We start from the raw sequence: 27855 nt of genomic DNA on the forward strand, positions 1-27855 counted from the left end.
GTGCAGCGTATAAAAGCTGCTAGGGTTCAAGCTAGACTCAGACTGTAACGGTGTAGAGCTGGACTCCCCGCAACTTCAGTACGCATGTCTGAATCATGTTCACCCTTCTATAATCTAATCCGGTCTCCTCAGGATCAATATGTATACTCCCAAGGCTGCCTTTTCGTTGCTCGTTATTGCATTACTCCTCATCTCGATGTTGCAATCAGCGGAGGCGGGTCAATATCACAAGCAGACATCTAAACCAGGAGGAAACCAGGGCAGGCAACGTTCAAAAAAACCAAAACAAATGGCAACGGATGATAACTTGACAATTCCTCCAAAGACAAACAGCAGGCAAAGCAGGACTTGTAGCAATGGTCGTGAGCGACAGTATCTTGAAGGGACATTCGAGGAGTAAGCAAAATAAATATCCTGTCTAGTCCAGCTTGATCATTGATGTCCCGGATACATAGATGTGGGACGACCAAATCGAAAGGCTGGGTCAGCGCACACAACTGTGCAGGGCACTATTACTATTGCGTTCGAGAAGGCCAACCTGCGTGCTATAAATTGAATTCCATGACGGAACCTCTTGAAAGAGGAGAATGTTTCTTATGAGGGTCAGGGCACGGGCACGGCACATAAGGAGACGGTGGTGGGCCATTAGAGTTGGAGATATTGCAATAGCGCATGCAATTAGTGGAAACAGCCGGTTTGACGTTTGTCAGGAATGTATCATAATTATTGCTATCTGCTGCAAAACTCTTCCATGCGAAACGACGAAATTGCAAGGGAATCAGGAGGCAGAGGAGATGTGCTTCTTTCCGAATCCACCGCAACGCCAACCTTGCTCGCCCTTGGAAGCACATATGAAAGCTAATTGTCGAAATTGTTTCTGACGAAACAGTATCCTCAGCTCCTTTCACCGATGATCGCCTTCAACAAAATAGCTACTCCCCACGCACCCGGATCCATCTCCTCTTCGCTTTCCTCTCCACCTCCATATACAGCCCTCCCTGCCTTTGCTTGCATCCCCTTCGTGGCTCGAGCAGCTTCTTGTGCTTTCTCGCACGACTTAAAAAAATCAGCTTTGTCTGTAGATAGACCCTTCACGAAAGCATCGAGAGGATCGACGAGCGTACGCGATGGAGGGCGTGCACGAGTGTAGGTGTACAGTTTCGTAAGGGCGTGGTTCAATGCTGAAGGCCAGTTGACTTCTGGGGTTGAAGAAGAAGAGCGTAGTCCTTGAGCGAGTGCAGAGAAGAATATGCTACGAGCGACGTAGCATATCAATGACCTATCCAAGATGAGAGGGAAGTGATAGAACTCACGAATACAACCCTCCGCTTGTTCCGCCCATCTTGTCCTCGGCAACACCAGCGATCGCGATGAAAGTTGTTGGAAGATCATGACCATTTATTTCATTGGATTGGATGAGTGATAGTACGCCTTCGGCGCCGGCCTAGAAAGTATGCTTAAGGATATATCTTCAAGACTCGACACAACAAACATGAGAAACCCACCTTTAACGTTAATCCGCAATCACCATCTCCTGCAACTGTATCCATTCGTGTCAATTCAGGCTCAACATGAATGAGAGCGTTGCAGGCGCGTCTGATAACCTCAACAACTTGTCTCGCGCCTTCATCATTTGACGAGGTAGTTTTGGTAGTAGACACAGACGTGGATGATGACGGGGTTGAAACTATCTGGTCAGATAAGGGGATAGGTGCTCTGCTAGAAACCCAGCCCCAACCAGAAGCTTCTGCTGGAGAATCAAGAAGAGAGAGAAGCAGATCTTGACTTGGCTCTTGTCCTGCACTCGGCAGCTGTAACAAAGTCAGAGAGAACCCCGGCATATTCAAACTTGTCATATACGTCCCACACAGCACTCTTTTGATTTTCAATCCTTTGTCCGATATGACTTTTGTGGCCTCTACAGACACAGCGGAGAGTTCAAGGGGTGATAGGCCACCGAGGTTGTTCACCATCAACACCACATCGGCGGAAGGTGCGAATGAGACCCAGCCTCGTTCAGGATCTTCTTCTTGGGAAACAGTCAACAGATTAACGAGACGAGGCATAATTTCGGATAAAGGAGGCGGAAGGCCGCTGGAACCGTGGAGACGTAGAACCCCTGGTTCGTTATGAATTCCCATACCAATTTCAATCTCGTCTTCTCCCAATACATCCTGTCCCCGCTCGGTTCCAGGTACATGTGAATGGCCGGTGGCGACACCGATGGAAGCCAGATTCTCCGCCACGTATTGACCAACTTTCTCAACTTCATCTAAACTCGCACCCCTCGCAGCCAACTCACCAATAATTTTGTACGTCAGGACAGTTCCAGCAAGCCCCCGTCGTCCAACAAGAGTGATTCGAGAACGAGGGACAGCAACATCGTCAGCGACGGTGAGGAAACGAACTGAGTTGGCATATGCCGGATATGAGCCTAATGCTTCTTTGGCCAGTCCAAAGTTCAGTACGTCTCCTGTATAGTTCTTGACAATGATCAACGTTCCCGCTCCTTCTTCAGTATTGCCCGAACTCGAATTTTGCGGATGCACCAATTCGACCGCTCGCCTGACCTGTTTTCCACTAGGACTTGCGAAGACACTTCCGGATACAGCGGCAGTGAGAAGTCCTTTCCCGACGAAAGCTGCGTGAGCAGGCTCGTGGCCTGAGCCACCACCGCAAATGAGAGAAACTTTCTGAGATGAATTGCTAGATAAAGGCCTGAAGAGCACTCTAGCATCCTTATCCAGTCTCAAATCGGGATTGAGCAAGCAAAGGCCCTCGAGTGACTCGATAACGAGGGTGGAAGGCGAATTGATCAAGTGTTTCGAGGCCATCCAAGCTTCTATAGCGTCAAGTTTTGAAGTTAGTAAGTTTCGTCGGGAGGTAGGGGGAAGGATAGATAGTGGGGAGTTATAGAGATAGGTTAGGAATTTGCCAGTACGCTATTCAAGTATACTGTAAGTGTGACACTTGACGAGAAAGTCAGCTGGCCCTCGGGAATGTGTAAGGTCTAAAGAGAAAACTAGTAAACCAGTGTCGGCCCCCTTATCTAATCTGATGGAATCGATAACATCAGGAGAAAACGTCGCCGTACGCGTATTCGATGGACCGCAGGCGGGAAGTTGTGCTGTCTACTTCGTGGTATCTCAAGCCATCCCAGTCAACATTTTATGGTCATAGTTATCCCTAAATGAAAAAGATTTCAGAGACTTGTAAGCACAAACTGAAAAGCACGCACGGTCCATGAAAACTCCCTTCAACGTCAGATTCAAGTTCAGCAGCTAATTGTAAATTCGTGCTGCAAGCGAGAGAAATAATAAAAACAAATCCCCACGCTTTGCTGCCATCTTCGGTTACTTTAACTTTTAACTCGTTGAATACCCAACATGCACGTATCATCTCGACCTCTTCCGAACTCGGCCTCTTCCGAACTCGGCATGCACCTCTCAATTCACCGAATGCACGTTGGAACGGATCGTGCTCACCACTATGCCACCCTTACACAGAATCCACCTCCAGAGTTGAATTTCGCCATTACATTCGAAGCACCTAACCTCGCGCTATCTGAAACCCGCACATCAACACATCACTCGTACAAGAATGGCCACAGTGGCACGGCGTTCGACGAATATCAGACCTGGTTTTCACGGTGTTCTTGAGCGTGCCTTTGAGGAACCGTATACTGCCGTCGTAGTAGAGAAAGGAGGAGTGAGTGTTTCATTCGGTTGATGAAATACGACTATGAACGATGGAAGGCAAAAAAGACGACAGCGCTATATTTCTCGATTGCGCTTGGGCTTACGATGCTCATCTCTGATGGCGAATTAGGACCAACAAGATTTAAGAATGGCCCCAATCGCTGCCATCGTTCACCAACACCTATCAACGTGTTTAATCGAATCTTTCAGCGCAAAACGAAGACTAGAATTCAAGTCTATGAAAAGTCTATGAATAGAGCGTTGGGGCAGTCTACACCGTCCATACAAGCTGCGATGCGTCAGTGGAGATTGTCACACTATTCTACCGCAGCTGAGTTCGATTGACGCTTCAGTATGTCACTTTTCCAGATCCCTCCCGTGTTCTCTATTTATGGTGCGCTATGGACAGCCTCAACTTCAAGTCGGGCTCATTGAAGTGCTTAATGAGACGCTCTCGCTCCTCCTCAAGCATTCAACAAAGCATTATACCGTGCAGTCCTTCACACCATCTTTGAACATTCAACATGTACGCGTTTAACGGAGGCAAAATTTAATCCAAGGTCTGAATCTGAACACCTTTCCAAGACATTGCCCGTACTTCCGGGTCCTTAGACAGCAGCCCCTTCAAGGTTCTCCCCGACCTTAAACAGAACTCAGATAAATTATGTCAGAGCCACACCAAGTCTCAGATCCCGCCTGCTCACCACCTCATTCGTGGGCAACGGCTGCAATTACGATACATTCTAAAAAGCGACTGTACACACACTTTCGGCTACCAACTACCCACTGCCCAATTTTTCTCGTGCCTTATTTCTGATATACGCGAGTGTCACCAGGATCTGTGTTACCCGTAACGAACTATACGACATCCACCATGTATTCCACGCTACCCTTCCTTCGAAAGATTTCTGCAGTCAGCATTGCGATATTTCTTTTCGCATCTGCCTCACCAACTCGCGCTATTCCAATTCGCATTGCCGTTTACGTTCCTGCTGCTATTCACCTCGACGTAGAGGTTACTGGCAGCCAACTCAATCACGATCTCCACGCAATCGCTTCTTCCCCCGACATTCACCTGGATGTCGAGAACGACAGCGTTCAACAACCAGAACACGCCCTTCACGCATCTGCTCTTGTCGTTGACGTCCATCCAAGTATCGAGCTCATCGGCGGTCGACCTGATCATACAAACGTTCCCGCCGCTGTAACTTACATCCGTCCCGATATCGAGGAATCGAACAGTAAATCTAGTCATCACGATTTGGATTACAATCATGAACCCCACGACTCCACACTCTTTCATGAACTTCTTGTCGGAAACGCGAAATCGCATGCGACGAGTGCGCCTTATCCAGGCGAACTTAATCACCTCAATGACGGCGGCGTTGTCAGTGGATTGAAGATCAGTACACACAACCCTTTTCGCGCTCTCAACCATGCGTCTTCTCACAGTGACTCGCTCGTCATTCAGCCAGACACCGTTACCTCCTCTGCGGAGGACGTTCATTCTCAGTAAAGAATTATTCATGCCTTAGATTCTTGTTGCGCCGTTGCACTGTAACATCGGCAAATTTGGGAAAGAGGAAAGCAAGAGACGGTATGGCGCGGAACAGGTTGCAGATGAAGCATCTAACAACAGGCTACGATTGTACTTTCTACGGACAATTCTCTTTGTATGATTTTTTTCGATCTTTTGTATGTAACTACGGATATGTAAAATGCAAAGTACTGAAGACCAAGTTTAAGATCGTTGATAATTTCTTCGTTCCAAACTTTTTCTCAGTGTAAGGAACTCACAGATCAGTACAACAATATCAACAGTGTCCTCCGTGTGCATCATGGCATTTCGGTAGAAATTGTGACTTCTACATAACCGCTAGGAGAAGTTAACGATGTCATTTCATGTTTATTTCTTGGAGTAAAAAAAAACCGCTTCACACTGTAGAGTTTCGGGGTGCTGTTATTACTAACCAAACTGGTCAGATCTCCCGTTCAAAGTACACTGATTTTGCTTAGGAAAAGTCATAATCGGGTAATAACACCCCGCAAAGTTCCCGCCTTGCATAAGCGGGTTCAAGATAGGCTGTTGTACTTGCTTCCTAATGGCGGATTTGACAACTACGAGATATCACGAAGGCCCTGACACTCAAGAGATCACCGTGGCAAGTAGGATGAAAGAAACACTTTGTTAGCACGACTTCGAAGTGAATGATTTGGGAAAGGAATGCCATCGACTTACTATTGTACCACCAATCAAGGCGCCGATATTGGTTGTACCGCTGCAGACCGCTGCATACGGTCTTAGTAAGTGTGTAATTGCCACTACCGACGTCCCCATCAGTCCCTGGATAAGGTGTATAATGCCAGTATAAGTGTCCCCCTTTGCATGTACGTATGACAATTTAAGGAGAATCCCTTGGCTCAAGAAACATGATTGTCGCCTGGAAAAAAAGATCTTATCCTTCATTTTTGGGGTGGGTATTGAAGTCGGAGTTATGTTAGTAATTTTACGGGAAATGGGTTCTCAAGATTCATGCTTTACAGCTATCTGCTGGTTCAAGATAGTGGGATCTTGAAGAGTATCACACCGTAGAACCCACTGACTAACCTAGACCCACCTTGAGATGATCATTGAGGAGGAAGCAGTGCTCGCGGGCGCTTACTGATCTTGTGCTTGTACCAGCATGATTCGACATGGCTTCAAGTGAATTAGAACGGAATCTCTCTTATCTCGAGCAGGGAAAGGTCCTGTTATTACAGTCTTCGATTTCGTCCGGATCCGTAGTTTTCCACTGTTTCCATGATATCAGATAGAAGCAGAAGTCAACTTGAACCATGACAGTGCTTTCCAACAAATCTACTGGACTCTAGCCCGCTTGGTGCTATCGCCTCATATCTTTTTGAAACTGCTCAATGCCCTTCAATGCCTAACTACAATAGACCATCCACCCAAGATCCCTTACTTCCAAGATTACACGGATGGATGTATCGGCACCGAATGAATTCAAGTTTTTCAAGTCGGACTTGTCCGAGTCGTTTCGATCCTTCACTAAGGCTATATCCTGGAATGATATCCATGAGTTTGTTCCGGGAGGTATCGTTATATACATTATACGCATCCCCATACCGTACTAAAGGTTCGGAAGGGCGAAGGTTGCTTTTGTCGAATGGTAACAGGGTGAGGCAAAAGCCTCGACTACATGCACGGCTATACACGGCGGCCTAAGGATTTCTCTTCATCCTCATCAGGAGGTACTTACAATAAGCGGTTAGTCACTTATATTACATCCTATAGATGGATTACTCATTGTTGAGATTGCTAATATTTTCACCTTATGAGAAAGTCCTAATTTTTGTCATGCAGATTACACGATGTTTGTCAGATGGATTTGCGCCGGGAAAGTATTTAAGTGCGACGGAAAACCCTCTAATACTTCACTCAAACATCCGCTTCCGCTCTCAAACTCATCACTGACAGCTCGAAAGACGCAAAATGGTCTCTACTCCCTCCCTATCGGCGCTATTCAAGCCGGCGCAAGTTGGGAAGATGTCCCTAAAACATCGCGTTGCGCTGGCTCCCCTCACGCGTATGCGTGTCAACGCAGCACATGTCCCTCATCCCATTGTCATCGAACATTATGTTCAAAGAGGAAGTATCCCCGGAACGTTGCTCATAACTGAGGCGACGCTGATTTCGCATCAGGCTGGAGGCTACGCTCATGTTCCTGGCATCTGGAACGAGGAACAGATTGCCAAGTGGAAGGAGGTTAGTACTTGCACTGAAAAATCTGAACGATCTTTTCTGATCTTATTCCACTAGGTCGCTGACGCCGTCCATGCCAAAGGCTCTTATATCTATCTTCAACTTTGGGCAATAGGACGTCCCTCTGTTCCAGGAAAGCCAGGCATGGAGTCCGACTTCCCCTACGACCATGTCTCCGCGTCAAACATTGCCATGAGTCCCGAGGATCCCCAGAAGCCAAGGCCCCTTACTATCTCTGAGATCAAACAATACATAGAATGGTTCGCGGCAGGTGCAAAAAATGCTGTTGAGCGTGCAGGATTTGACGGAGTGGAGGTTCATGGTGCCAATGGGTATCTGGTTGACCAGTTTCTGCAGGATGTAAGTAATGACAGGAAAGATGAATATGGAGGAAGCATAGAAAACCGGGCGAGGTTTGGATTGGAGGTGATGGACGCGATAGTGAAGGCCGTTGGTCCAGAAAGGGCTGCAATAAGGCTCAGTCCCTGGAGCACGTTCCAAGGTTAGAAATTTCGGTTGTTGAACTCACTCATGTGAAGACTGAAATCGTGTGTCACAGGAATGCGAATGAAGGACCCTAAACCAACGTTCCGATACTTCGTTGAACAACTCAAGAAAGCCCATCCCGCCCTTTCTTATATCCACGTTGTCGAGCCTCGTATAGATGGTTTCGAAATTCGAACAGACCTGCCTGAGTGGGAGAACAACGATTTCATTCGTGAGGTCTGGACTCAGGAAGGGAATTCGAGGTGGCTGATCAGTGCCGGAGGTGCTACCCGGGAGAATGCCATTCAGTCGGCAGATGAGAAAGGTGATATCGTTGCTTTCGGGAGACCATTCATAGCGAATGTAAGATACTCGTTTATCTCTTGTTCCCGTTGGGCCGTTGCTGATTGGTTGTTATGCTTAGCCCGATCTTCCCTACCGTTTAGAACACAACATACCGCTCAATGCATATGACAGGAACACGTTCTATGTCCCTGACGGTAATACGCCAGAGGGATACACGGATTATCCTTTTGCCCCTAAGAAGGAATAGATATACCTTACTGCTGTGGATTAGGACGACTACCGTTTACTGTTAATTGCATAAGAAACACTACTCTCAGCTTGGTCTTGCATCCTTGAAGGGTCTGCAAGCTCTTATAGTAGCTTCTGTATAGTCATCATAGAGGGGAATGGCCAGGCAAACAATGCATTGTACAAATATTCCAGGTTGTACGGGTCTCCAAAGTCACCGTTTTCTAGATCCTTTCGGGGCGAATGCAATCGAAACATACTCAAAAAATTGAACCGTGTCTTACTAAAGCACTCAACTAGAGACTGCGCCTCAATGCGCCTCTACATGATATTACTTCTCCTCACCTGTCACAATACATAAATAAGTATCATCCCAAGTTCAAGAGTGCGGGCTGTCTTGATGATTCAAAAATTGGCTGGTATACATACTATTCATCCTTAATTCATGTCGAATGAAGTGCCAGTGTTGAAACGTTGACAGTGGATAACATGAAGAAACGCTATGTAAGAGACGCGATGTTCTATAGACGCCGAATAGACGCGTTACGCGCTATCTCACGTGCTTTGCCTCTCACGGGCAACTCGCAGCCCTGACCGAGCTCTTTCATTTGTTTTTGGCACTTTCTGGCTTGTTCTCTCTTATACCACGACACCGCTCCATTGACAGCACCAATGGATTCTTCTCTTAATCTAACTACACTTGCTAGCTCCCTACCGAGCCCGTACCAGAATGCTGAGAAAGATCTGCTGAATAACTTCAAAGGTATTACCTTTCTTTTCATCTACTAATCAATCTAATCTGACTGGTTCTCTGCAGCTGCAGCGCTGAGTATCACTACACTGTACCGATCCTCTCGAAATGCTTCGAAGAGAGCGTACAACGCTGGCTATGCCAGTGCGTGCAATGATATTTTGTTGATGATTCAGCAAGGTGTTTCGGTCGAGGGAATCGAGCATACACAGAACCATTGCTCTGAAACAAGCTCAACCACACCATCGTCCTCTCAGGGCAAAGGCATGACTATAGGAAAGGTCATGGACTGGATAGAGGCCCGCATGGAAGCGATCAAGTCTCGAGAAGAGGAAGAAGACGAAGAAGAGGAAAGGGAACGGGAACGGGAACGAGCTACTACTTCGACTGCGAATACTGCTGGCTCTGCGACAGCGGCTAATCCGTCGGCCAAACCTATAACGGGATCTAAGCCTTCGATCCAACCCAAATCAGCGAGGGAACAGGTAGCATCAAATTTTTGTAGATTTGTATTTGCTGACTCTTTGTTCTATTCAGCTCATAACTAATCACGCGTCTGACCTACCCGGGCAATCACAATCACCCTCTCCGCCACCCGCTACGCTGCGACAAGCACAGCGGGCTCACAACAAGTTGTCTCGTACGCAGGCACAGACCAAGGGTGATTCTTCTCTACCCTCTAGTCCACTGGTGCCCTCCGTCGATCGCTCCGCTCTTCACAACCCCACAACGTTCAACTTTGTCTCCGAAGATCATGCGGTTTTTCCGTCGGTGGCCTCTTCGTCTCCACCATTATTATCGACATTGTCGTCTTTCCCAGACCACGTCCCGGCTGTCACTGCCGGAGCGAAACGACGCCATGCGGTAATGATGATGCTCGATTCGTCTTCAACGTCCTCGTCGCCTACTTCCGTTGGAAGCTCGACCTCTACACCTAGCGGGACACCTCCACTTATACATAGTCACCTAGGCGTGGGATCCAGGAGACGGACCAGGAGTACCAGAAGCACCAACCACAGCCTAGGTTTGAACGTGAACCTTGGGTTGGCTTCTGAAGCAATGGACGTTGAAGAAGATGGGCTAGGAGGCAGGGAAAGAAAGAGGGTTGCGAGACGTTGATATTTGAAGCGTCTTTTTGGTATGGCTTGACATGACTCTTCCACCGGTTTTTGTCCATTCTTTCATGAACGCATACTCGTACTCTCTTCTTGCATGACGATCTCCATTATTTACATTGTCCATCGTATTCTGTAGTCAGTAGTAGATCATCCACTCCGAAGTTCAATCTAACCAACAAGTGTATTATCATTTCTCCATCATTCCCTTCCCTCAGTAGTAATAGTAGTAAGTAGTAGTAGCAGTAGCCTTAGGTATGTAATCGACGTCCATGCAAATCAAGTCCATGCAATACAATCTGGGAGAGCTGCTTCTAGTATAACTTACTATACCCTTGACTCTTGAGAAGTTCACTCGTTGAACATAAATCCCCATGTCGGACTGGTTTAGACTTGCGGCGTAAGCGGTCACACCAAGAAGACTCACTTGCAATGACAATGATAGCGCTGCTACTACGACCTATATCGAGGCTTGATGTATGAGTCTATTATCGATTCGTACTGTTACTACAATATTTCAATAGTTATTTCGAGTTTAATAAATCCTTTCTGTATAGGAAAACATGAACATTGTCAATACCAAAACGAAAATCCTTTTCCAGTACAATTTTGTACCCCAGTTTTGTATATAGCTGCCTAGCATGAGGCTGGTAAAAGGTCGTTCGCAGGACTATTGCGGTCAACTTGTGTTTACTCGTAGTCGCATGCGCCTCGCACGCTTCGATGAGGGCACGAGCGATACCCCGTCTGCGGTGATAAGGAGAGACTATCATACGACGAAGTTCGGTAGTACCAGGCCCCGAGGTGAACGGAGGAGGGGGGGGATCACCTATGAGGATTGAGATAATTGTGCTGACAGCGGTAGGGCTGCTATGTTTTACTCACCAAGACTAATACAACCGACGATTTCTGCTTTATTTGTCACTGGAGACACAATTTCTGCCACCCAGAAGCCTTTCATACTAGTTGCCTCAAGTTCTGGATCTTCCGAATTTTCATTCGAAGTACTCGTCACCTGGCAAAGGTTGTAGTGACCTTGTATGTTCTTCAAGTCAGTTCGGAGGCATGTCAAGCCAAATTGAATGTAAAATCCGACGGCACTATATATCGAATAGCACAGATACAACAGTACCAAGAGGGCTATTGCTGCAACTGTCACGTCTAGATATGCTGGAAGAAAACTGGATAACGTCGTGACCTCAACTGTTATCGAAATGATGAGCAGTGCAAAGGCGCAGAGAAAGGAAGGTGATCGCGTAGTGGCGGCAAGGTGTGCTCGGGCTGGTGCTCCTTCTGAAGGAACGAAAAACAAGTCAGCGGATGTACTGTGACAAAATTTAAATGGAAGGGAGGCCAGAGGGGTGTTAATACTTACCGCCTATCATCATGCAAGTCGTGAAGAGTCTTCGTACAGCTTCGGAGTCAGATTTCCGAAATATCCGAACACGTACGGAGCTGGACTCGCTCGAAGTTAGTGTAATCAGTTCTTTTCCGGTGATGCCATTGGGGTCGTGCATTAGTGGGGGAATAGGTGCATCAAGCCCACCAATCGCGCAATAAATACCCTCAGAGTCATGTATAAATACAGTAGCTGTGCTGTCCTTCCTTGCCGCATTGATCTGATTACATGCATATTAGTCCTCACCCCGGCTACCTATATAATATACTCAGACACTTACCGATTAGTATCGGTCACTTCAACGAACCGTATACATAGTACATAGGTGGTTCAACAGTAGAAGACATCATTTCCTAACTCAACCATTTCCCCCTCCGATGATCCCATCGCATGCTGAGCCTTGCTTTGGTCAGTAGGTTGTACTGTATTCTTATTTATGCGACCCGAGGAATCTTTCTATCTTGAACGTTTGAATTCCGAGTTTCTCTATTTTTCATACATCCAATTTCAAGAAATGGAATATTGCGAAAATGTATAGCGAAGAGGATACTGCGACATACTCTAAATCGTCTAATTGCTCGTGCGAATGCGTAGTGACGCCGTCAACTCCTACTCAGTGCTACTGAAAGGTGTAATCAGTAGTCGGCCACGAGCTCGAAAAAAGACCTAACGTACTCTCATATGCATATGATAATATAAGCATCTCAATATTGAGGGCAACGTACATTCATGGATGACTACTCCCGGGCAGAACGATCATTTATAAATGGAAAAGATAACCTGAAAAAAGACACACCGGCGAATACTCCGCCGTGGCTGAGGTTTATATGGCATCTCTTGTTTGCCATGCAGCGAAGACGAAGATGAAAGAGCAGGATCTTCACTTTCAGCAAACCCCGAACTATCTCCTCGCCCGAATAATGCATCATAAGTCGATATTGTCGGTTGATGTATGCGGAGAACGTCTTTCATGAAACCAGAGCCTTTAAGTATAGAGCTCTTCGAAGTACCAGGATTGGATGCATCATTTGCAGCTGCCAAGGAATCTCCTCGTGCAGGAGACGGTGCAGCCATGACCAAAGTTGCGAAGACCGCAACAGATACAACTGTAAAGAGCCGCATAAGAAGAGACCTCGAGTGTAGTAAGCTTGAAGCTTCAACGTGGTAATGGCAGACGGGAATAAGACGACCTAAAGACGTGTCATACTTGTACTCTCGACGTTGGAACGTTTCCTTTTGAGTCTCGATGATGATTGCTGGACCTGCCGTTATTAGGAGTCATTAGCTTTTATAACGTACTGGTAGATCGGATTAAGCGTGTAGGGAAGGAAGTGATTACACGGCATGGTCCAGAAGTGAACTGAGGAAATTCGAACGGTCCCTTGCAAGGATCGCAGAAGATTTGGCTTCACAAGAAAGCAAGGAATGGAAGCAAGCCTTATTCGAACGATGACTTTCTTCAGCACTGATTGAGAGTCACATACATATTAACAACATATGAAAAGATTACAAGATTAAAAGATAGATATAAAATTGCTAGTCAACGAATGAGATCGTGTTTTTGTTATAGAGGGGTATGATCAATACCTTGCAGCGCGTGAATTCTATCCACAAATAACATTCTTTTGGAAGGTTAGTGTTCCTGGTTGGCACCAGTATCATAGTTCTTGAGCGGATCCTTCCGAAGGGCCTCGGCCTCGGAAGTCGGGGTCGCAGATTGAACGTCAGCTTTCTTTAGCTTCATAACTGAGTCAGGTACCGCCAAAGATGACGTTACAAGTGTATCCTTTGAGGGACAAATGTTAGTTCCTGAGTATATGAAGTATGAGTGGGTTCTACACTCGCCTCATCGCGGAAAGGAGTAAATTTGGGAGTAGATGGGACGGTGAGAGCACTTTCTTTGACGGGTGTGCTTGGGAAGCGCGAAGTCGAAGAAGAAGCGATGGGCGGCGGCGGTGGAGGCATCTCATCCGGACTCGGATCCCTGTAGGGTACAATCTTGGAGCCAGATGAACTAGACGCCAGCCTCTTCGTTTTGCCAGTTTGCTTTAGTGTTGTTCCAGATAACTTCTTTGTTTCGGGGACGTTCTCCTTGACTCTAGTCTTACGTGTCCCGATGTCTGGCCACGCATTAACTTCCATCTCCGCAGAACGGGCAGCGGATCCTGAGGGATCCACAAAAATTTGCATATGCGTATTCGACGCATTACGAGACCTTGTTCGGGTACTTGTTGAGGGTGGAGACACGTCAGTGGATGTAGCGGAGGTGGTGATTAAAGCCCTCCGCGTAGTAGACGTGTTTGGCACAGTCGAAGCAGCAGCAATCGGTGGCAAGGCGGAGGACATCATGCGCTTCTGAAAATCTTTATATCGACTCTTGAGATGATCCAAGGACGACACCTTTCGAGCAATACCCAAACAGTAAACGTCATCCGCTTCCTTTCGTCTATGTACATCTATCAATGAATTGTAGACAAGAATTGAACCTGGACACACCTTCCATCTCGCTCCAGTATAGCGGCAAATTCTTCGTACAAGATTGCGAAGTCCGTTCCGATATCATTTGCGAGCAGAAAACGATAGATGATGCTAGGTTTCTCGACGAAACTAGCGTAAAGCATCCACAATTTCAGATATTTCATTTCGCCTCTCCATTTTCCATCTCTATCATCTTTGAGAACACGAGTTGCTTCCTCCAAGAGCTCCAATAACCCCGATTCGGCACTGTGGCCTTGGGGATAGTTTTCAAGCGTCCAGTTCACCAGGGTACAGTAAGCTTCCAATGGGTCATCATCGTCGTCTTCCAAAGCCATCTCTATGTTTATGCGAAGCCTGTGGCGGGTGGCAACAAGTTTGGATTCTCTTTGAGCATGGGGAGTGGCTAGAACGGAGGAAAGTGAAGTAACTCGGCGCCCAGTGGCTAAAGGTTGGATGTTCTCCTTGGCTGCTTCGAGGACGTCGCAGTCAACCATTGTAGTAGAGCTACTGCTAAATACATCTTCTGTTGACATGACTGAGGCTTCAAGAGAAAGTGAATAGAATGAAATAATGTAAATTGACGCGAACATCACATGATCGAGTCAACTATGTACCAAAAACCGAACGCTTTGACCCGCGGGCCCATGTATTTTTTTAAATCTTTTCAATCAAAAGCTGGATCCTGGATCTTCGTCTCTAAAGCTCTCTAGAGATTTTAAAATGGCGGTTATTGATCGCAAGTAAGTACTACTTGTGGACCAAATCCTTGTTTAATTGTATAGTATAGCGATGAGTTGTAGGGGTGTTCTGTATGTATGTGGAGGTATGTGGGCCACCATTGTCAACTTGCAAACCTCTGTCATTGAATATTGAAGGCTTATAAGGGCTTATATGAACCATTTCTACGACGTGAGTATACAGCGAAGAACAAACTATAAATACAGGTAGCTCTACCAGACTATTATTAAAACGTCATGCGGTTTTATACAGAATTTCGTCAGATCGGACTCCCTGGAACCGTAAGCGTTTTAAATAATATAACGGAAAGTAGGAGCCTGTAAGGGATTAAAGTCATATCTTATTTGTGAACGGAAGAGGACAGACCTTGTCCGCCATTTCTGCGACATCCACTCGAGCATCCTCTTTGGGAACTCCGTGTAGCTTGTTTCTACGAGCGTTGTCGAGACGGTAAGAGATCTGACATACAATGCATCAGTACACAATTTCGAAGAGCTGCTAAAGTCGTGTGCTTACCGTCATAACCAACGCGCAAAGAGCCCCGAAAATTTCAAGGCCACAGCAGACTAGCGACAATGTCAGCTAAAGTTTTCCTCCGATACTACTATTTTTTCAGAAAATTACCCGCAAATCCTTTTCTGCAAACGGGTGCTTCAGAACAGGATGTACGACAAACTCAATCGCACTTACATGTATCGAGGACCCTCGGTGGTTGGGAAGAGATGAGATCCGAGGATACTGCCGCATTGACCTATAGCCATGAACATTGGGATGCCCGTCGCTTTTTTGGTTTCAGACCCAAGATTATGCGCAACTGTGATGAAAACCGGCACCAAGCGAGTGAATATCTTTGATTAGACAACCTCACAAGGACACGTACACCAAGCGATTATGATGCCAATGCTGGTATAGGTACCGCTAGTGATACAGAACGTTGCAAAGTATCGGGCGTGTAGGTTAGTCGGGACAAAGAGAAGGATTCTATGTATTTCGATATCAGCCGCTTAAGACACTTTGTGAGGTGCGCTGACTCACAAGTATCCGACGCCTCCAACTAAAGAAGCCAATGCTATAGGAATGCCTTCAAATTTGTAGCTGTCAATAACAAAGGTTTTTTTTTTCGACAAAAACGCGAAACAAACCTCTACTTTGCAATCTATCCGATATCCAAGAGCCTAGTACGATAACAAACGCTGCAACAGCATATGGTGGCACAGTCATCAACTGAACTCGGGCAGAACCTATATCAATTGTTAAATTTCCATCAACTCTGAGGTACATATCTGCTAACTTACTAAAACCCAGTGTTTTTAGAATGGTCGGGAGGAAAGCGGAGGTGGAGGCCAAAGAACAATTGAGTGCGAAGTATATCACTCCTCCAGTATAGATCTTGACAACTGTGAGTCGCGTAGTGTTACATAGGCTCAACAGAAAATTACTCACCCTCCAGTCCCGAAATGCCATGGAGATATGAGCTGAGTAAATTCAAGTAGTTGAGCCTTTGGCATGTCTGTGATCGTTGCGTCCATTACGCTCACATCTATTGACAACAGCTCCAACATCACCGCTCGTTCCGCGATTCATTCTTGCAATAGCTATCTCTCTTTCCCTCTCATCTAAATAATGCGTAGATTCCGGCCGGTCTGGAAGGAAAAAGAACGTCATTATTCCCAGGCAAATGGCTGGCAATCCCTAGAATGCAAAATGTGAATGTATTGCATATGGTTTTGGGTGACGCTATCACCTCGACAATGAAGAGAAGGCGCCAATTACTGAAAGGCAGAATCGCGTTTTGTATTCCAAACGCGACTATCCCACCGAAGGCTCCAGCAACGGCTGCGAACCCGAACCAGTAAGCCATCTGAACGCGGAACTTGAAGTAAGTGACAGATATCGCTCTGAGGATCATGAATTGAACATACTCGCAAGCCCATTTCCTCCTTCGTGTAAAAAAGCGCTGCAGGAACGAACGTTGGCATTCAACAAAATCAGGAACAATTTCAACTTACAGAAATAAAGAGGGATCGCGGGACCGAATCCCGCTTCAAATATTCCCAAAAACACTCTGGTGGTCATCAGACCGCCGAAATCAAAACCGGTGGACTACACAACAGATGGTGTCAATGCGTTTAAGTGGCTACAATTGCGGTTTAAGTTATTTACCATTAGTGTTGAGCAGGTTCCCCATCCAATGGCAGCTAAAGCCAACCATATGCGAGGGGCAACCAACTTGGACAGAATTGTGGCAGGTACTTGACAAAGAATCTAAACACTGAATTGAGAACCTGATGAACGTCAAGTAGATATGAACAGTGCTAACGTAGGAAAAGAAGAATGCCGAGTTGACCCAGTCAAAGAGGATTCCTGTCGGGTCACCACCGAGTGCATCGGTGGGAAGAGGTGGTTTCCCATCGTTAGTCCCAGTGAGAACTCGAGCATTGCCCAAATTAGAGCGATCCAAGTCTGGAGGTTAATTTCCAAGTTATGTAAGTGCGCAATAAATAGTCAGGAATAGAAATGCTCACAAGCAAACAAGTAGAGTAAACATGCTATGGGTAAGATACGACGATCTAGTTTTCGGATGAGCCTTTTCTCTTCCATGAACCAGGCCCCGGATGCTTCAAGCGAGGCTCGCTCTTCGGTCGCCACCTCTACTTTCATGTCGTCACCCTTGAATTCCTTGCTGCCGTCGTAAGTTGAAGCCATTGTCAGAAGAAAGAGTGAAGATGAGTGGAGCAAGGAACTCCTAAGGAACATTTACCTGGCTTCCCGTATTTAAACTTCAACGATTACAGTCACGTAACAGGCTATGGATCTGATGAATTCAATTTCGCCGTGAATTGCGGGGTAAGCTGGGGAAGACAGGATCTCGATTCAAACCCCCCACTGAAGAGTCTTTCGGCCGATGCGAGATGTTGACTTGAACTCGGGAATGTATATAGATATAGCCATCGATGATCCTGGCGAGGCTGGCCGATAGCGAAGGCATGCACCGTCTTCGGCAATAATGCTGGCAAACCGGTATGACTTTCCAAAATCTACCCGTATTACGGGTATATCCTCATACGGGTCTGGTATTCTCAACCTTCGAGTCTTCACGATACGGATGGTCGTATGGCGTTCCGAATACCAGTGATACCGGATGCGAAATCAACGTTGAGTAAAAATATGTGACATGAATCTATACATACTGTCCAAATGAATGATTGTCCCAGTATAAAGAATTTCGGGGACGTACACGACTGCATCTAAAAAAACCAGACATACAATACCTGAGCATTTCGGGACGGGTATATACGGTACTTACCCGTATATCGTCGACGACGCTGTAGGCCAGCCACAACGCCTGAATATCTATCAAGATTAAGCTGCTACTGACCAGGTTACTGATCTCGTGAAAGGGGGCAAGGTGGGGCTTGATAGACAGATGTTGTAGGCGTAAGTATGTAACTGAGCTGCATGAGAAAAATCGGCCGAAAGTAACAGGATTGAAATTCCATACATACATAGGCACCAGATGTGCGCCGGTCCCGTTTTCGTATGCAACTGTGTCATAGATATTTCGGAGCGCTCGTACAGAAAAATAGGAAAACAAGCCTACCGTCAATACTTAGTGCGAAAAGAGGGTCAAAGAACTATCAGTATTATATAGTTTGTGTTTTTGAGCCTAGTACTGTTCGAGCAAATATGGTGGGCTAAAGAAAATCTTGGTCTTGTTCGAGTATTTTGCAGGAGGATCATATATCGCCCTTCGGCTGACTTTAACCAACTTTGAGTTCTGTGAGGGATGTTGGTGGTGGCAATCCCTGGTGATCCCTAGAGTATCTGTAGTAGTACAACGATGGGCATAGATTAATCATGGATCCAGTACACCCAGATCAATGTCATGGATGCTAGGACGACGTCAGAGTCTCGCAGTCACAGTTAGCATAGCCTTGCCTACCTGGTACTGAGGAGGCTCAGCGACCACCGAAATGACCGTGACGAGCGCGAGGGTGATTCATCTGGTCATATAAATATACATATATATTGACTTCGATTGTTGTTGAGGGGGTGAGGAACAATATTAATGTTACCGTGATACCTGCGACTGCCACCTTTCGCGAGAGGGGATTGTTGGGAAAGTCAATTGATAGAACTTTTATAGGCCGAACCACTGAGGGTATTCTAACATCAGAAGGCAGCTTGTTCTTGTTGATATTAAACAGTGTCGCCCAGCTCGCCATTGATATTGAGGGGGCGGTCAGTAGAAGTCCACGTTGAGTATTAGTACAAGTCAGACAAAGCTACCTTATCAAGTCATTTCCGCTTGCCGACTTTCATGGAAAAGTTGACAAAGGGTCAAATACGACAATGAAGGCTGGATATTGTCTTCCTCGAAGATCCAGGGAAAGTTCTCGCGTTAGGGCTGTACTTTGCCACTGCAGCGCATTCAACTTTCTCCTTAACCATCATCTTCACCATGTCCTTCAAACAATACGCCATTTTTCCTTCCAATCCAGCGACAGAAAGAGGAATCTCGACGAAGCTCAGTGCAAGTAAAGATAGAATTGTGTATGCCAGTGGCAAGACCATCGTGGTCAGTGTCATAGTCATCGTGGAAAGTCATGGTGTAAAGGCTGTATAACCAACATCCGATTGTCACAGATACGCGACCTCAAGGTCAATATTTGACTTCCTAGTCACCCACGACCAATATTAACATGTCTTACTAGAATCCCAAATCATCGATTTCGTATAACGGACATATACAAAATGCTACTATTGCCCGTATCTCGCCATCGGGATACTACTGCGCATCTGGAGATGCTGGAGGGACTGGTACGATGTGCTAGCTTTGTACAGATTTTCCCTAATAAACTGATCAGTCAGAGTATGGGATACTGTGGGCGAAGACCACGCATTGAAAGGCGAATACAAAGTCATTTCAGGTCGAATGTATGCAACTAAGTTGCCCTTATCCATAAATTGCCGAACTAAATCACCTTTCGTAGTAACGATCTAGAATGGGATGGTGAAAGTAAGAGGATCATTGCTGTCGGAGACGGTAAAGAAAAGTGCGTACTTGCAACTGATTGCGATCATACTTGTACTAACCATCGACCACAGATTCGGGCATGCCTTCATGATGGATACGGGAACCTCTACCGGGGTGATTAGTGGGCACTTCAAGGTCGGTTTGGACATCTCTGCATCTATATCCCGCCTTCATATACTTTCTGTAGGCAGTAAACGCCGTATCGATTCGCCATCAGCGTCCGTTTAGAGCTGCCACCGGCGGAGACGACGCTGGGATCATTTTCCACCAGGGTGTACCATACAAGTATGACAAGTCCATCAAAACCCACACCAAATTCGTTCAAGACGTTCGGTATGCACCCTCAGGGGATATCTTTGCCTCCGTTGGTTCTGATTTCAAGATATTCCTATACGATGGGAAGAATGGTGACACTCTCGACGAAGTCACGGATAGCCCGCACAAAGGCAGCATTATGGCGTGCACTTGGAGTCCTGATAGCAAGTCGTTAGTGACATCCTCTGCGGATTGCACTGTAAAGCTTTGGGACGTCGAAACTCGCAAAGCAATTACGACCTGGACTGTCGGGAACGGAGTAAGCTTCCAGCAAGTTGGTAACACCTGGAGCGGAGAATCTGATGTAGTCTCTTTGTCGTTGAGTGGTGACTTGAACGTGTTCGACATTAGAACGGGTGACAAGCCTTCCCGAATAATTCAAGTGCGGGTCTCCCATGTAATGTCAATTTCATGCAATGACACTCCTTCACGATTAGGGTCCCCAAAAACCTATCACTGCTATCGCACCCGTCCCAGCTTTGCCTGACACGTTCTTAGCTGGAACCGCCGATGGTCGAGTTCTTTCATATTCTAAAACGACAGGAGAATCTTCTCATATGCAAGGCGTCAATCATAGTACCTTGGTAACTAGCCTGGCCTCCTCTTCTGCGGGTGGTAGTGCGTTTTCTGCAGGATTTGATGATTGCGTTAGGGAGATTGGAAGTGACGGGACTGGTTTCACGTTAGTCCACTTCTCTGTTTCACATCTATGTACTACCGACTCTGACTCTGAGGTATACAGACCGTCATCTTTCTCGCTTTCTTCTCAACCCAAATCGCTAGCTGTTGGGGATGATGCCTCTGTCTTTGTAGCGGAAATTAAAAACAGCATTGAAGTTATCAGGTCAAATCAGAAAATTTTTGACCTTTCTACGAAATACACTCCTAGTGCCATAGCAGTGAAGGGGTCGTTGGTTGCCATTGGTGGAGAGGTGAGTTTGATGAATTTTATATGTATTCTAGGATCAGTCTTCTGTGTTACTAGAGCTTTACTTCTTCCTTTTCCGTGTCATCATGATAACACGCATCACCTGCCAGGACTCCAAGGTTCACCTGTATCAATGGGATGGTAAATCACTGGAGGATGACGCGGTTCCGATTTTGCAAGGCAACAAGGCCGTTGTGTCCGCATTAGCGTTCTCACCTGACGGAAATCTACTTGCTTCGGGTGATGTGAGTTCTCAATATGTTCTATTGCTGCTTGCCGTTTTTCTTCTCCTTTTGATTGACAATTTTCAGTCGAGCGGTAGCATATCGCTTTTCGATATCAAGGAAAAGAAGGTAATTTCTTCTGTCGTTTTAGATATATGAATATTGATTTCTTGCTTCGCAATGGCCGTTTCGGAATATCGCATCCGAACCTCACTCTCTCGACTCATTCTGGAAAATTTTACTTCTAATTCATCCAACTTTCTCGTGTTTTTTTCATCCAGCTCATTACTTCTCGCTGGTCTTTTCACACTGCCCGTGTCAATTCACTCTCCTGGACCTCTGACTCCAAACATTGTGCTTCTGGTTCGCTTGATACCCATGTCTACATCTGGAGCGTTGCTAAGCCTTTGAGAAATATCGCGATCAAGAATGCAGGAGCTAGAGGTGTTAACGCTGTTTTATGGATAGATAACTCCAATGGAAAGACAGGTCAGTTGGTTAGCTCTGGGGCAGATGCCTCTGTAAAGGTTTGGGAAGTTACATTCCATGCGGCGTAGGTTGAGAGAACGTAGTAGCATTGGAATCTGGATTGTGCAATCAGAGGACAAGCCAATGTAGAAATACTCAGGAACTAAACACAAGGAATGTATACCAAATATTATCCAGGACCACTTGGAACTTTCTTGGACTAGAATGAGAACGATATTGACGCCATTAGATGATCTGGTTCTGGCTCAACAATGAATGAGAATTTTACACCGTGCTCGGGTGCCGATCGAAAAGATTATACGACCAATGTACGGTGAAATAGGACGGTAAGATACACAGAAGAAATAAATACAGCGAAGCACAGGAAAGTATACCATCTACTAATCGGCCGAAAGTTTAGTATAAGTAAAACGGACTAGTGTCCCCCACTCTTGATCTCATCCTAAGCCTAGTGTTATTCATTCTCTACGCCATCTCGACATCTTGCTCTCCAACAGCTCCAATAGCAGAATCTGCCACAAGAGACTGTGCTTCAGCCGAAGCACCGGCAATCGGTGCAGACTCTGCGTCTCCCATGAACGCATCCAACTCTTTATCCAGGTCCTCTGCCGTTTTGGGTTGCTTGGAAGCTTTCGGTCTTGGATCGGAGCGTTGAGTAGCGGCGCCACCTCTAGGCATACCTCGGCCTCCTCGACGCGAGGGTCTTGTGCGTGTGGGACCACTGCGGTGATCAATCAGATTGGGAGTAGAAGAGAATACAAAAAAAAAAATCAACGCACGGGCCAGCTGAATCCTTGACTTGTATGTCGTCGGAAGAAAGGCGATCTGCAAGGGGTGGTTTTTGTATTCTGTTGATCAGCGATGAGTGTGGTGCGCTGACAGCTCGTCGAGATTGCCGTGGTCCGCCCGTGTCAAAGGTGATTGTCATGGGTTGGCCTAGGATATAGGAGAGGATACTGGCGTTAAGAACGTGGGTCCAAATTGTTGTAGAGAAAGAAGTAAAGAAATAACAGAGGAGAAAGTGAAGGTAGCAGAAATGTGATTCGGTATTGAATTCAGTCTCAAGAGATAGAAAATAGTGATCAGAGAAAAATATATATATGGCTGTCACTTCACCTTTTGCTAGGACCCCATCGAACGTTTTCTTGCCTTTGGTTGCCTCAGCGGCTGTCTCGTAAAACACGATGGCGTTTCCTGTTGATCTTCCACTGCGGTCGTACTTGATTTTTGGAATGTAAAAAACCACAGAAGGAGAAATTGAATCATTCGTTTGGTTGGCTTTTCAAGCAAAGAGTTGGGTGCTAGTCGGATTATCGTACCCTAATCAATGGCTCGCGAACGAGCGTGCCAATCTGTCCAAAGATGGCCTATGCAAATGGTGTTTGAGCCTGGAAAACAATGAAAAATTCATTGAACGCACGGCAAGGTCTTTAGGAGTGACTTCATAGTGCAAATTTGAGACAAGGAGCTTGGTGTTGCTTTGCTCAACTATATCGGATGGTCCCCTAGGTCGAGAGTCGGTATTCATATTTTTCATTCCAGGGGCCTTGTCGTGAAGCCATTGTCCATTAAGATCACCTCGAGGTGGGCGCTGTGTAACCATAGAAATTTAGTCGGAGGAAGAGTATGAAGGGCTGGCTGTCTCACACTGTAGGGTTTGTTCCCCCCTCTTTGTGCTCGGAATGCTGACATTTTGCGCGAAAAGTTCGAGTAGAGAGTAACGAAGAAGAGGTTGTGGATAGAAGCGGGAAATGACCACGTGGATTTTGAATTCCGCCCAATCTCCATGAGTGGATGAGCGCCAAAGACTCCACCATCTTTTCTTTTACCACTTGATCAAGGGCGCTCCGACTCGAAATATCACTACCTTGGGTGACTGTGGACATTGTCGAGTCCTTCGATCTTCTTCCCAGTCTTGATTTATGGAATAGTATACATACTCACCCGTATCTCGACTCAAGGTGACTTTTCAGCCTCAATTCCACCGCAGATTGCTTCTAGTAGTCTGATATTGTGTATGTGTGCTTCTCCAAATTCATGTTCCGAATCTATGGCAACCTTAATCATGTACTTCTGCAACTGAGAGTCCAAACTTCATATACATAGTCGGTCATAAGATGTATTGCAAGCAAATTTGTAGCCGACTAAACCGACGATCCATTCGACGTCTGAAGAAACCGGATATACTGTTCATACAGACTCATGTGGAAACAAGGCATTCGTTGTGTTCGATGTGGTGGAAGATCATCAGCTAGGGCGGAGACAACCTCCTGCTAGAGAATCTTGTAGTTGTGGTCTGGTTGTAGTAAGTCGCAACTCATTCGGCCCGGAACTATAAATTATCCGGTATCTCGAGAATATTTACACGAGAGTCGTCGATAGGAAGAGGATAAAAGAATTCAAATCCTGGTCAATGGATGGAACTTTGTGACTTTGCCTGTGACCATTCTGTGACTGCAATTTCTTAATCGGGCCGATTCCCGTTGTTTAACTGATTTTTCCTCTCCTTTTAAGCCTTCATCTACTTGCGACGTGCAGGTGAAGATTGCCTCAGTCATCCTAACCGCAAGTTTTACAAAAGTCATATTATATCTGCACATCAGAACCTTCATCCCAAGGCCTTGCCGTTATCCTCCTAGGGGCGAGAATTCGACTAATAATGGATTCCATGGATTCACTAGAGCAGGACCATCAACTTTCTTCATCCGCCGATCTGTTCTTTCCAGGCGACCACCAGCACCATATGGGCTCTCCTACAGATCAGGCTCAGCAAAAAGATACACTAGACGGAGCACCATCCGGCTCAAATTCGCTGAATCTCAATCCTTCCTTTCTAAATGAAGCAGGAGGGAACAGCATGGGAATGGTTATGGCTGCTCTTCAATCTCTCGGTAGCAATACAAGGGCTTCGAATCCTTCCGATGGTGAACAGCAGCCTGCTGCCCACAATGAGGACCCCGGAGCTGGACAGGGCCAAGGGCAGCTTAGAGAACAAATTATCCTGGAACAGTTCAAACTGGCGCAGCTTAAGCAGCTGCAGGAGATCCAGCAGCAGATTTTTCAGCAACAGGTCTGCCAGCTTTAACCTTTTTACCCCACTCACTAAACTTTTATTGCCCAGATGGCGCTACTCAATAGCGGAACTACTTCTCTGGACAGTCAAGCTCGGGATCAGACTCAGCGCAGATTTCACGGTTTACCCACGCCAGGTTCATCTACCGAAATTCGACCATCTCAACCTATCCCTGTCGAGTTCGTATCCCCGATGCTACTCAACTTCAACGATATAGACTCAAGCTCTATCATGTCCCTCGATTTTCCCGGCCAAAATCCGTATCCTCGAAACAATGCGGCCTCCCACACTCCGGTGTTCCCTTCACGCGACCCCGTCGGGTTAGATATGAACGTTAGTAGCTACGCAGCAGTGCATCCGCAATTTGGCGCAGGAGGAAGTACAGTTACGGGCAACAATTTTGCATCATCACCTCCGTTCCATGCCACCTCGAATACAGGCGGGGGTGGTCATGCTCGAGCTCACGATCACTATATTGCTCATCGAGGGACTGCGTCTGCCCCTGCGCATATTGCCTTCGGTAACCCGTACCACTCTTCTCAAAATGGTATGAATATGCACGGTGGTATCAACACTATGAATATGTCGTCCGAGCCTTCGTCACCGTTACATTCGGAACTAGACTTCGATATATCACCACTGACGAGTCCTTGGCTCGGGGCAAAAATGACCGGAAATAGCAATGGAAATGGAAGAATTCAGGCGTATGGGCATCCCCAGAACCAAAGTCAAACTCATCGTAACCAAAATCAAATGCACTCCCATCTTAACACTCACGCAGGATTAAAACGCGCTGCATCACCGAGTACTCCCGATATCGACGTTGACGTTGTATTTAGTGGTGCTTCAGACGAAATCGGGAGGTCACGGAAGCGACAAGCTTCGATATCCCTGTCACCTAATACTATGCGACCTTCTGCTTCCAATTCTACTTCGTCCTCTAGGTCTTCACGTGTCTCAAGTTCTGGGTCGAGGTCCATGAACTCGACGCCCTTATTGAGAGGAATCAACCCAAATTCGAACACTAGGGCGAGAAGAGGAAGCATAAAATCAAATAGTCCCATGACTATGGCGATGACTGGTGGAGCTGGTATAAGTAGCGTAACAGGCTTTTCCAGTATGCCGAGTCCTCTGGTTGACTCTAATTCGGGATCATCGTTCAGGGGGTCGAATATGAATGTCAGTAACGGTGATTGCCATACTCATAATAACAGCGACGGAATACCCGTAGGCAATGGAGACAACTCAAATATTGGTTTCGGAGTTGTGGGAGACTCACCTTCGCCTGTGGATCTTTCCCTGTCCATGCCACCCCCTGCGGCACCTGCTTCGGCATTCACTCCTTCAACAAGTACCAGAGGTACAACGTTACCAGAACCACTGGTTCCTGTCACCCCTGCGAGTATCATGAACCTTGGGAATTCGTTCGTGGGGCTCGGTGGTGGACTAGGTAGCGTCAGTCAAAATCATAACTCTGGTATAAGTGCGGGCGTTGACGGAGCCGCTTCTTCCTCCACGCCCGGTGCGTCAGGTAATTTTCCCGCCTCGACTTCTGCAGCTGCGGGTGGTGCTGCGAAGCCCGCCACGAAAGGTGCTGGAAGAGGTGCGAAGAATGACAAAAATGATCCCGGATCAGGGACAGGGACACGAAAGTCCGGGCGTAGAGGTGGAGGTGGTGCAGCGACTGGCGACAGTACAGGCTTGAAACATATATTACCTGGTGCGTTCATAAATCCTTCATCCTCGATTCTGAGGAAGTATCTCAATCTTTTGATTTCAGCTACCAATCCGTCCCCTCCGTCTTCGTCCTTACGTCCTTCCTCAAACCTGAACTCAACCTCTGTCGCCGCCACTTCATCAACCACAACTATCGTTCCCGTCAAGGAACGAAAGACCTCACATAAAGCTGCTGAACAAAAACGTCGAGATTCCTTGAAGACTACATTCGATGACCTTCGTGGGCTCCTTCCGCCCATTCCACTCCCAACAGATGGCGATTCCAAATCCGGAGGTACTGCAGCTGTAGATGACGAGATTGGTTTCATAGCTCTCGCAAAAGCCTCGCTTCTTCCGGGGGCTCTACCTCCTAGGGGTCCGCCTAAAGTAGGGGAGGGTCCGAATAAGGGAGTGAGCAAGTTACAACTGTTAATTTGTGGGAATGAATATATTCGAGTGCTCAAAGGCAGAGTGGAAAGACGAGACGAGGAGGTGGAAAGGTTGAGAAGGGAAGTTAGGCGGTTAAGATCGAAATTGATAGGGGGTGAAGCTGAAGAAGATAGTGGTAGTAGTGGTGAGAATGAGAATGAGGGTCAGGAAGGATGTTGTTATAAAGATGGGGGAATGTTGGATTTGGATAGAGATTTGGATGCTGTGGAAGTTTTGGAGTCGATGGGGACTTCGTCTTCTGGTCTTTCTGCGTCCATGAATGGGGGAGGTTATCTCACGGGAGTTGATGAGGATGTAGAGGAAGACTAGTGCGCTTGGAATCCATATGGACTGACGGTGGCCGTGTGGTTTCGAAAGACGTTTACCGCTCTATATGTGCAACGTGAGCTTGCATTTCTTAAACCCTTCACGTTTAACGCTTAAAATCATTATATGATCCAAACTTGCTCATCATGACCATACTTAGTACCTTAGTTTTGTTGAAGATATACCTATGTATTCACAAACAGTGTTTGCATAATCCATGTTGTAGCCTTAGAACATCAATCCACATATACACAGTTGTAGTTCATCACCGTAGAATCCTTTGCTATGCTTGATACATTAGGGTGTTGTGCCCGAAGAAGACTGATCTTAGAGAATGAGATTGCGCCAGTTCTC

The 27855-nt window shown here is 46.5% G+C and overlaps 11 protein-coding genes across 11 annotated transcripts; 6 read left to right on the top strand and 5 right to left on the bottom strand.

Moving 5' to 3' along the window:
• Positions 1 to 894: 894 nt before the first annotated feature.
• Positions 895 to 2834, bottom strand: C8R40DRAFT_1159068 (dihydroxyacetone kinase; the record flags this gene model as incomplete). Its single annotated transcript, XM_046229830.1, has 4 exons — positions 895 to 901; positions 926 to 1252; positions 1314 to 1444; positions 1506 to 2834. The coding sequence occupies 4 exons, from the start codon at positions 2832 to 2834 to the stop codon at positions 895 to 897; spliced, it is 1794 nt and encodes a 597-aa protein (XP_046089662.1).
• A 552-nt stretch (positions 2835 to 3386) lies between these two features.
• On the top strand, positions 3387 to 4043 carry C8R40DRAFT_1167299 (uncharacterized protein; the record flags this gene model as incomplete). The annotated part of the gene is made up of 2 exons (XM_046230992.1): positions 3387 to 3640; positions 3695 to 4043. The coding sequence occupies 2 exons, from the start codon at positions 3387 to 3389 to the stop codon at positions 4041 to 4043; spliced, it is 603 nt and encodes a 200-aa protein (XP_046089663.1).
• Positions 4044 to 4572: 529 nt separating this feature from the next.
• On the top strand, positions 4573 to 5214 carry C8R40DRAFT_1167300 (uncharacterized protein; the record flags this gene model as incomplete). The annotated part of the gene is made up of 1 exon (XM_046230993.1): positions 4573 to 5214. The coding sequence occupies one exon, from the start codon at positions 4573 to 4575 to the stop codon at positions 5212 to 5214; it is 642 nt and encodes a 213-aa protein (XP_046089664.1).
• Positions 5215 to 7074: 1860 nt separating this feature from the next.
• On the top strand, positions 7075 to 8950 carry C8R40DRAFT_772334 (uncharacterized protein). Its single transcript, XM_046236168.1, has 4 exons — positions 7075 to 7464; positions 7519 to 7963; positions 8021 to 8310; positions 8372 to 8950. The coding sequence occupies exons 1-4, from the start codon at positions 7192 to 7194 to the stop codon at positions 8498 to 8500; spliced, it is 1137 nt and encodes a 378-aa protein (XP_046089665.1). The 5' UTR covers positions 7075 to 7191; the 3' UTR covers positions 8501 to 8950.
• C8R40DRAFT_772322 (uncharacterized protein) lies at positions 8828 to 10659 on the top strand. The gene is made up of 3 exons (XM_046236167.1): positions 8828 to 9244; positions 9305 to 9717; positions 9770 to 10659. The coding sequence occupies exons 1-3, from the start codon at positions 9154 to 9156 to the stop codon at positions 10349 to 10351; spliced, it is 1086 nt and encodes a 361-aa protein (XP_046089666.1). The 5' UTR covers positions 8828 to 9153; the 3' UTR covers positions 10352 to 10659.
• Positions 10660 to 10710: 51 nt separating this feature from the next.
• Positions 10711 to 11745, bottom strand: C8R40DRAFT_1090104 (acyl-CoA N-acyltransferase). Its single transcript, XM_046227465.1, has 2 exons — positions 11233 to 11745; positions 10711 to 11176 (listed from the first exon to the last, which is right to left on the bottom strand). The coding sequence occupies exons 1-2, from the start codon at positions 11306 to 11308 to the stop codon at positions 10872 to 10874; spliced, it is 381 nt and encodes a 126-aa protein (XP_046089667.1). The 5' UTR covers positions 11309 to 11745; the 3' UTR covers positions 10711 to 10871.
• A 1464-nt stretch (positions 11746 to 13209) lies between these two features.
• On the bottom strand, positions 13210 to 14796 carry C8R40DRAFT_1090107 (Mad3/BUB1 homology region 1-domain-containing protein). Its single transcript, XM_046227466.1, has 4 exons — positions 14243 to 14796; positions 13592 to 14192; positions 13334 to 13532; positions 13210 to 13282 (listed from the first exon to the last, which is right to left on the bottom strand). The coding sequence occupies exons 1-3, from the start codon at positions 14755 to 14757 to the stop codon at positions 13380 to 13382; spliced, it is 1269 nt and encodes a 422-aa protein (XP_046089668.1). The 5' UTR covers positions 14758 to 14796; the 3' UTR covers positions 13210 to 13282; positions 13334 to 13379.
• Positions 14797 to 15252: 456 nt separating this feature from the next.
• C8R40DRAFT_1037537 (major facilitator superfamily domain-containing protein) lies at positions 15253 to 17563 on the bottom strand (the record flags this gene model as incomplete). The annotated part of the gene is made up of 17 exons (XM_046223676.1): positions 15253 to 15279; positions 15329 to 15421; positions 15479 to 15528; positions 15587 to 15600; positions 15653 to 15776; positions 15843 to 15943; positions 15998 to 16043; positions 16105 to 16203; positions 16258 to 16351; positions 16406 to 16437; positions 16501 to 16654; positions 16707 to 16823; positions 16885 to 16919; positions 16972 to 17065; positions 17126 to 17227; positions 17283 to 17425; positions 17488 to 17563. The coding sequence occupies 17 exons, from the start codon at positions 17561 to 17563 to the stop codon at positions 15253 to 15255; spliced, it is 1401 nt and encodes a 466-aa protein (XP_046089669.1).
• Positions 17564 to 19250: 1687 nt separating this feature from the next.
• C8R40DRAFT_772447 (WD40-repeat-containing domain protein) lies at positions 19251 to 22181 on the top strand. The gene is made up of 12 exons (XM_046236169.1): positions 19251 to 19541; positions 19610 to 19624; positions 19678 to 19783; positions 19831 to 19900; positions 19957 to 20019; positions 20072 to 20135; positions 20188 to 20697; positions 20753 to 20997; positions 21058 to 21247; positions 21354 to 21488; positions 21555 to 21596; positions 21749 to 22181. The coding sequence occupies exons 1-12, from the start codon at positions 19425 to 19427 to the stop codon at positions 22022 to 22024; spliced, it is 1833 nt and encodes a 610-aa protein (XP_046089670.1). The 5' UTR covers positions 19251 to 19424; the 3' UTR covers positions 22025 to 22181.
• A 41-nt stretch (positions 22182 to 22222) lies between these two features.
• Positions 22223 to 23761, bottom strand: C8R40DRAFT_1090119 (uncharacterized protein). Its single transcript, XM_046227467.1, has 6 exons — positions 23604 to 23761; positions 23377 to 23547; positions 23276 to 23323; positions 23073 to 23175; positions 22736 to 22892; positions 22223 to 22677 (listed from the first exon to the last, which is right to left on the bottom strand). The coding sequence occupies exons 1-6, from the start codon at positions 23742 to 23744 to the stop codon at positions 22422 to 22424; spliced, it is 876 nt and encodes a 291-aa protein (XP_046089671.1). The 5' UTR covers positions 23745 to 23761; the 3' UTR covers positions 22223 to 22421.
• Positions 23762 to 24306: 545 nt separating this feature from the next.
• C8R40DRAFT_772688 (uncharacterized protein) lies at positions 24307 to 27621 on the top strand. Its single transcript, XM_046236170.1, has 4 exons — positions 24307 to 24406; positions 24471 to 25026; positions 25078 to 26749; positions 26810 to 27621. The coding sequence occupies exons 2-4, from the start codon at positions 24616 to 24618 to the stop codon at positions 27502 to 27504; spliced, it is 2778 nt and encodes a 925-aa protein (XP_046089672.1). The 5' UTR covers positions 24307 to 24406; positions 24471 to 24615; the 3' UTR covers positions 27505 to 27621.
• Positions 27622 to 27855: the final 234 nt, after the last annotated feature.

The sequence above is a fragment of the Lentinula edodes genome, assembly GCF_021015755.1.
Source record: "Lentinula edodes strain Le(Bin) 0899 ss11 chromosome Unknown C8R40scaffold_6, whole genome shotgun sequence".
NCBI classification, from domain to species: domain Eukaryota; kingdom Fungi; phylum Basidiomycota; class Agaricomycetes; order Agaricales; family Omphalotaceae; genus Lentinula; species Lentinula edodes.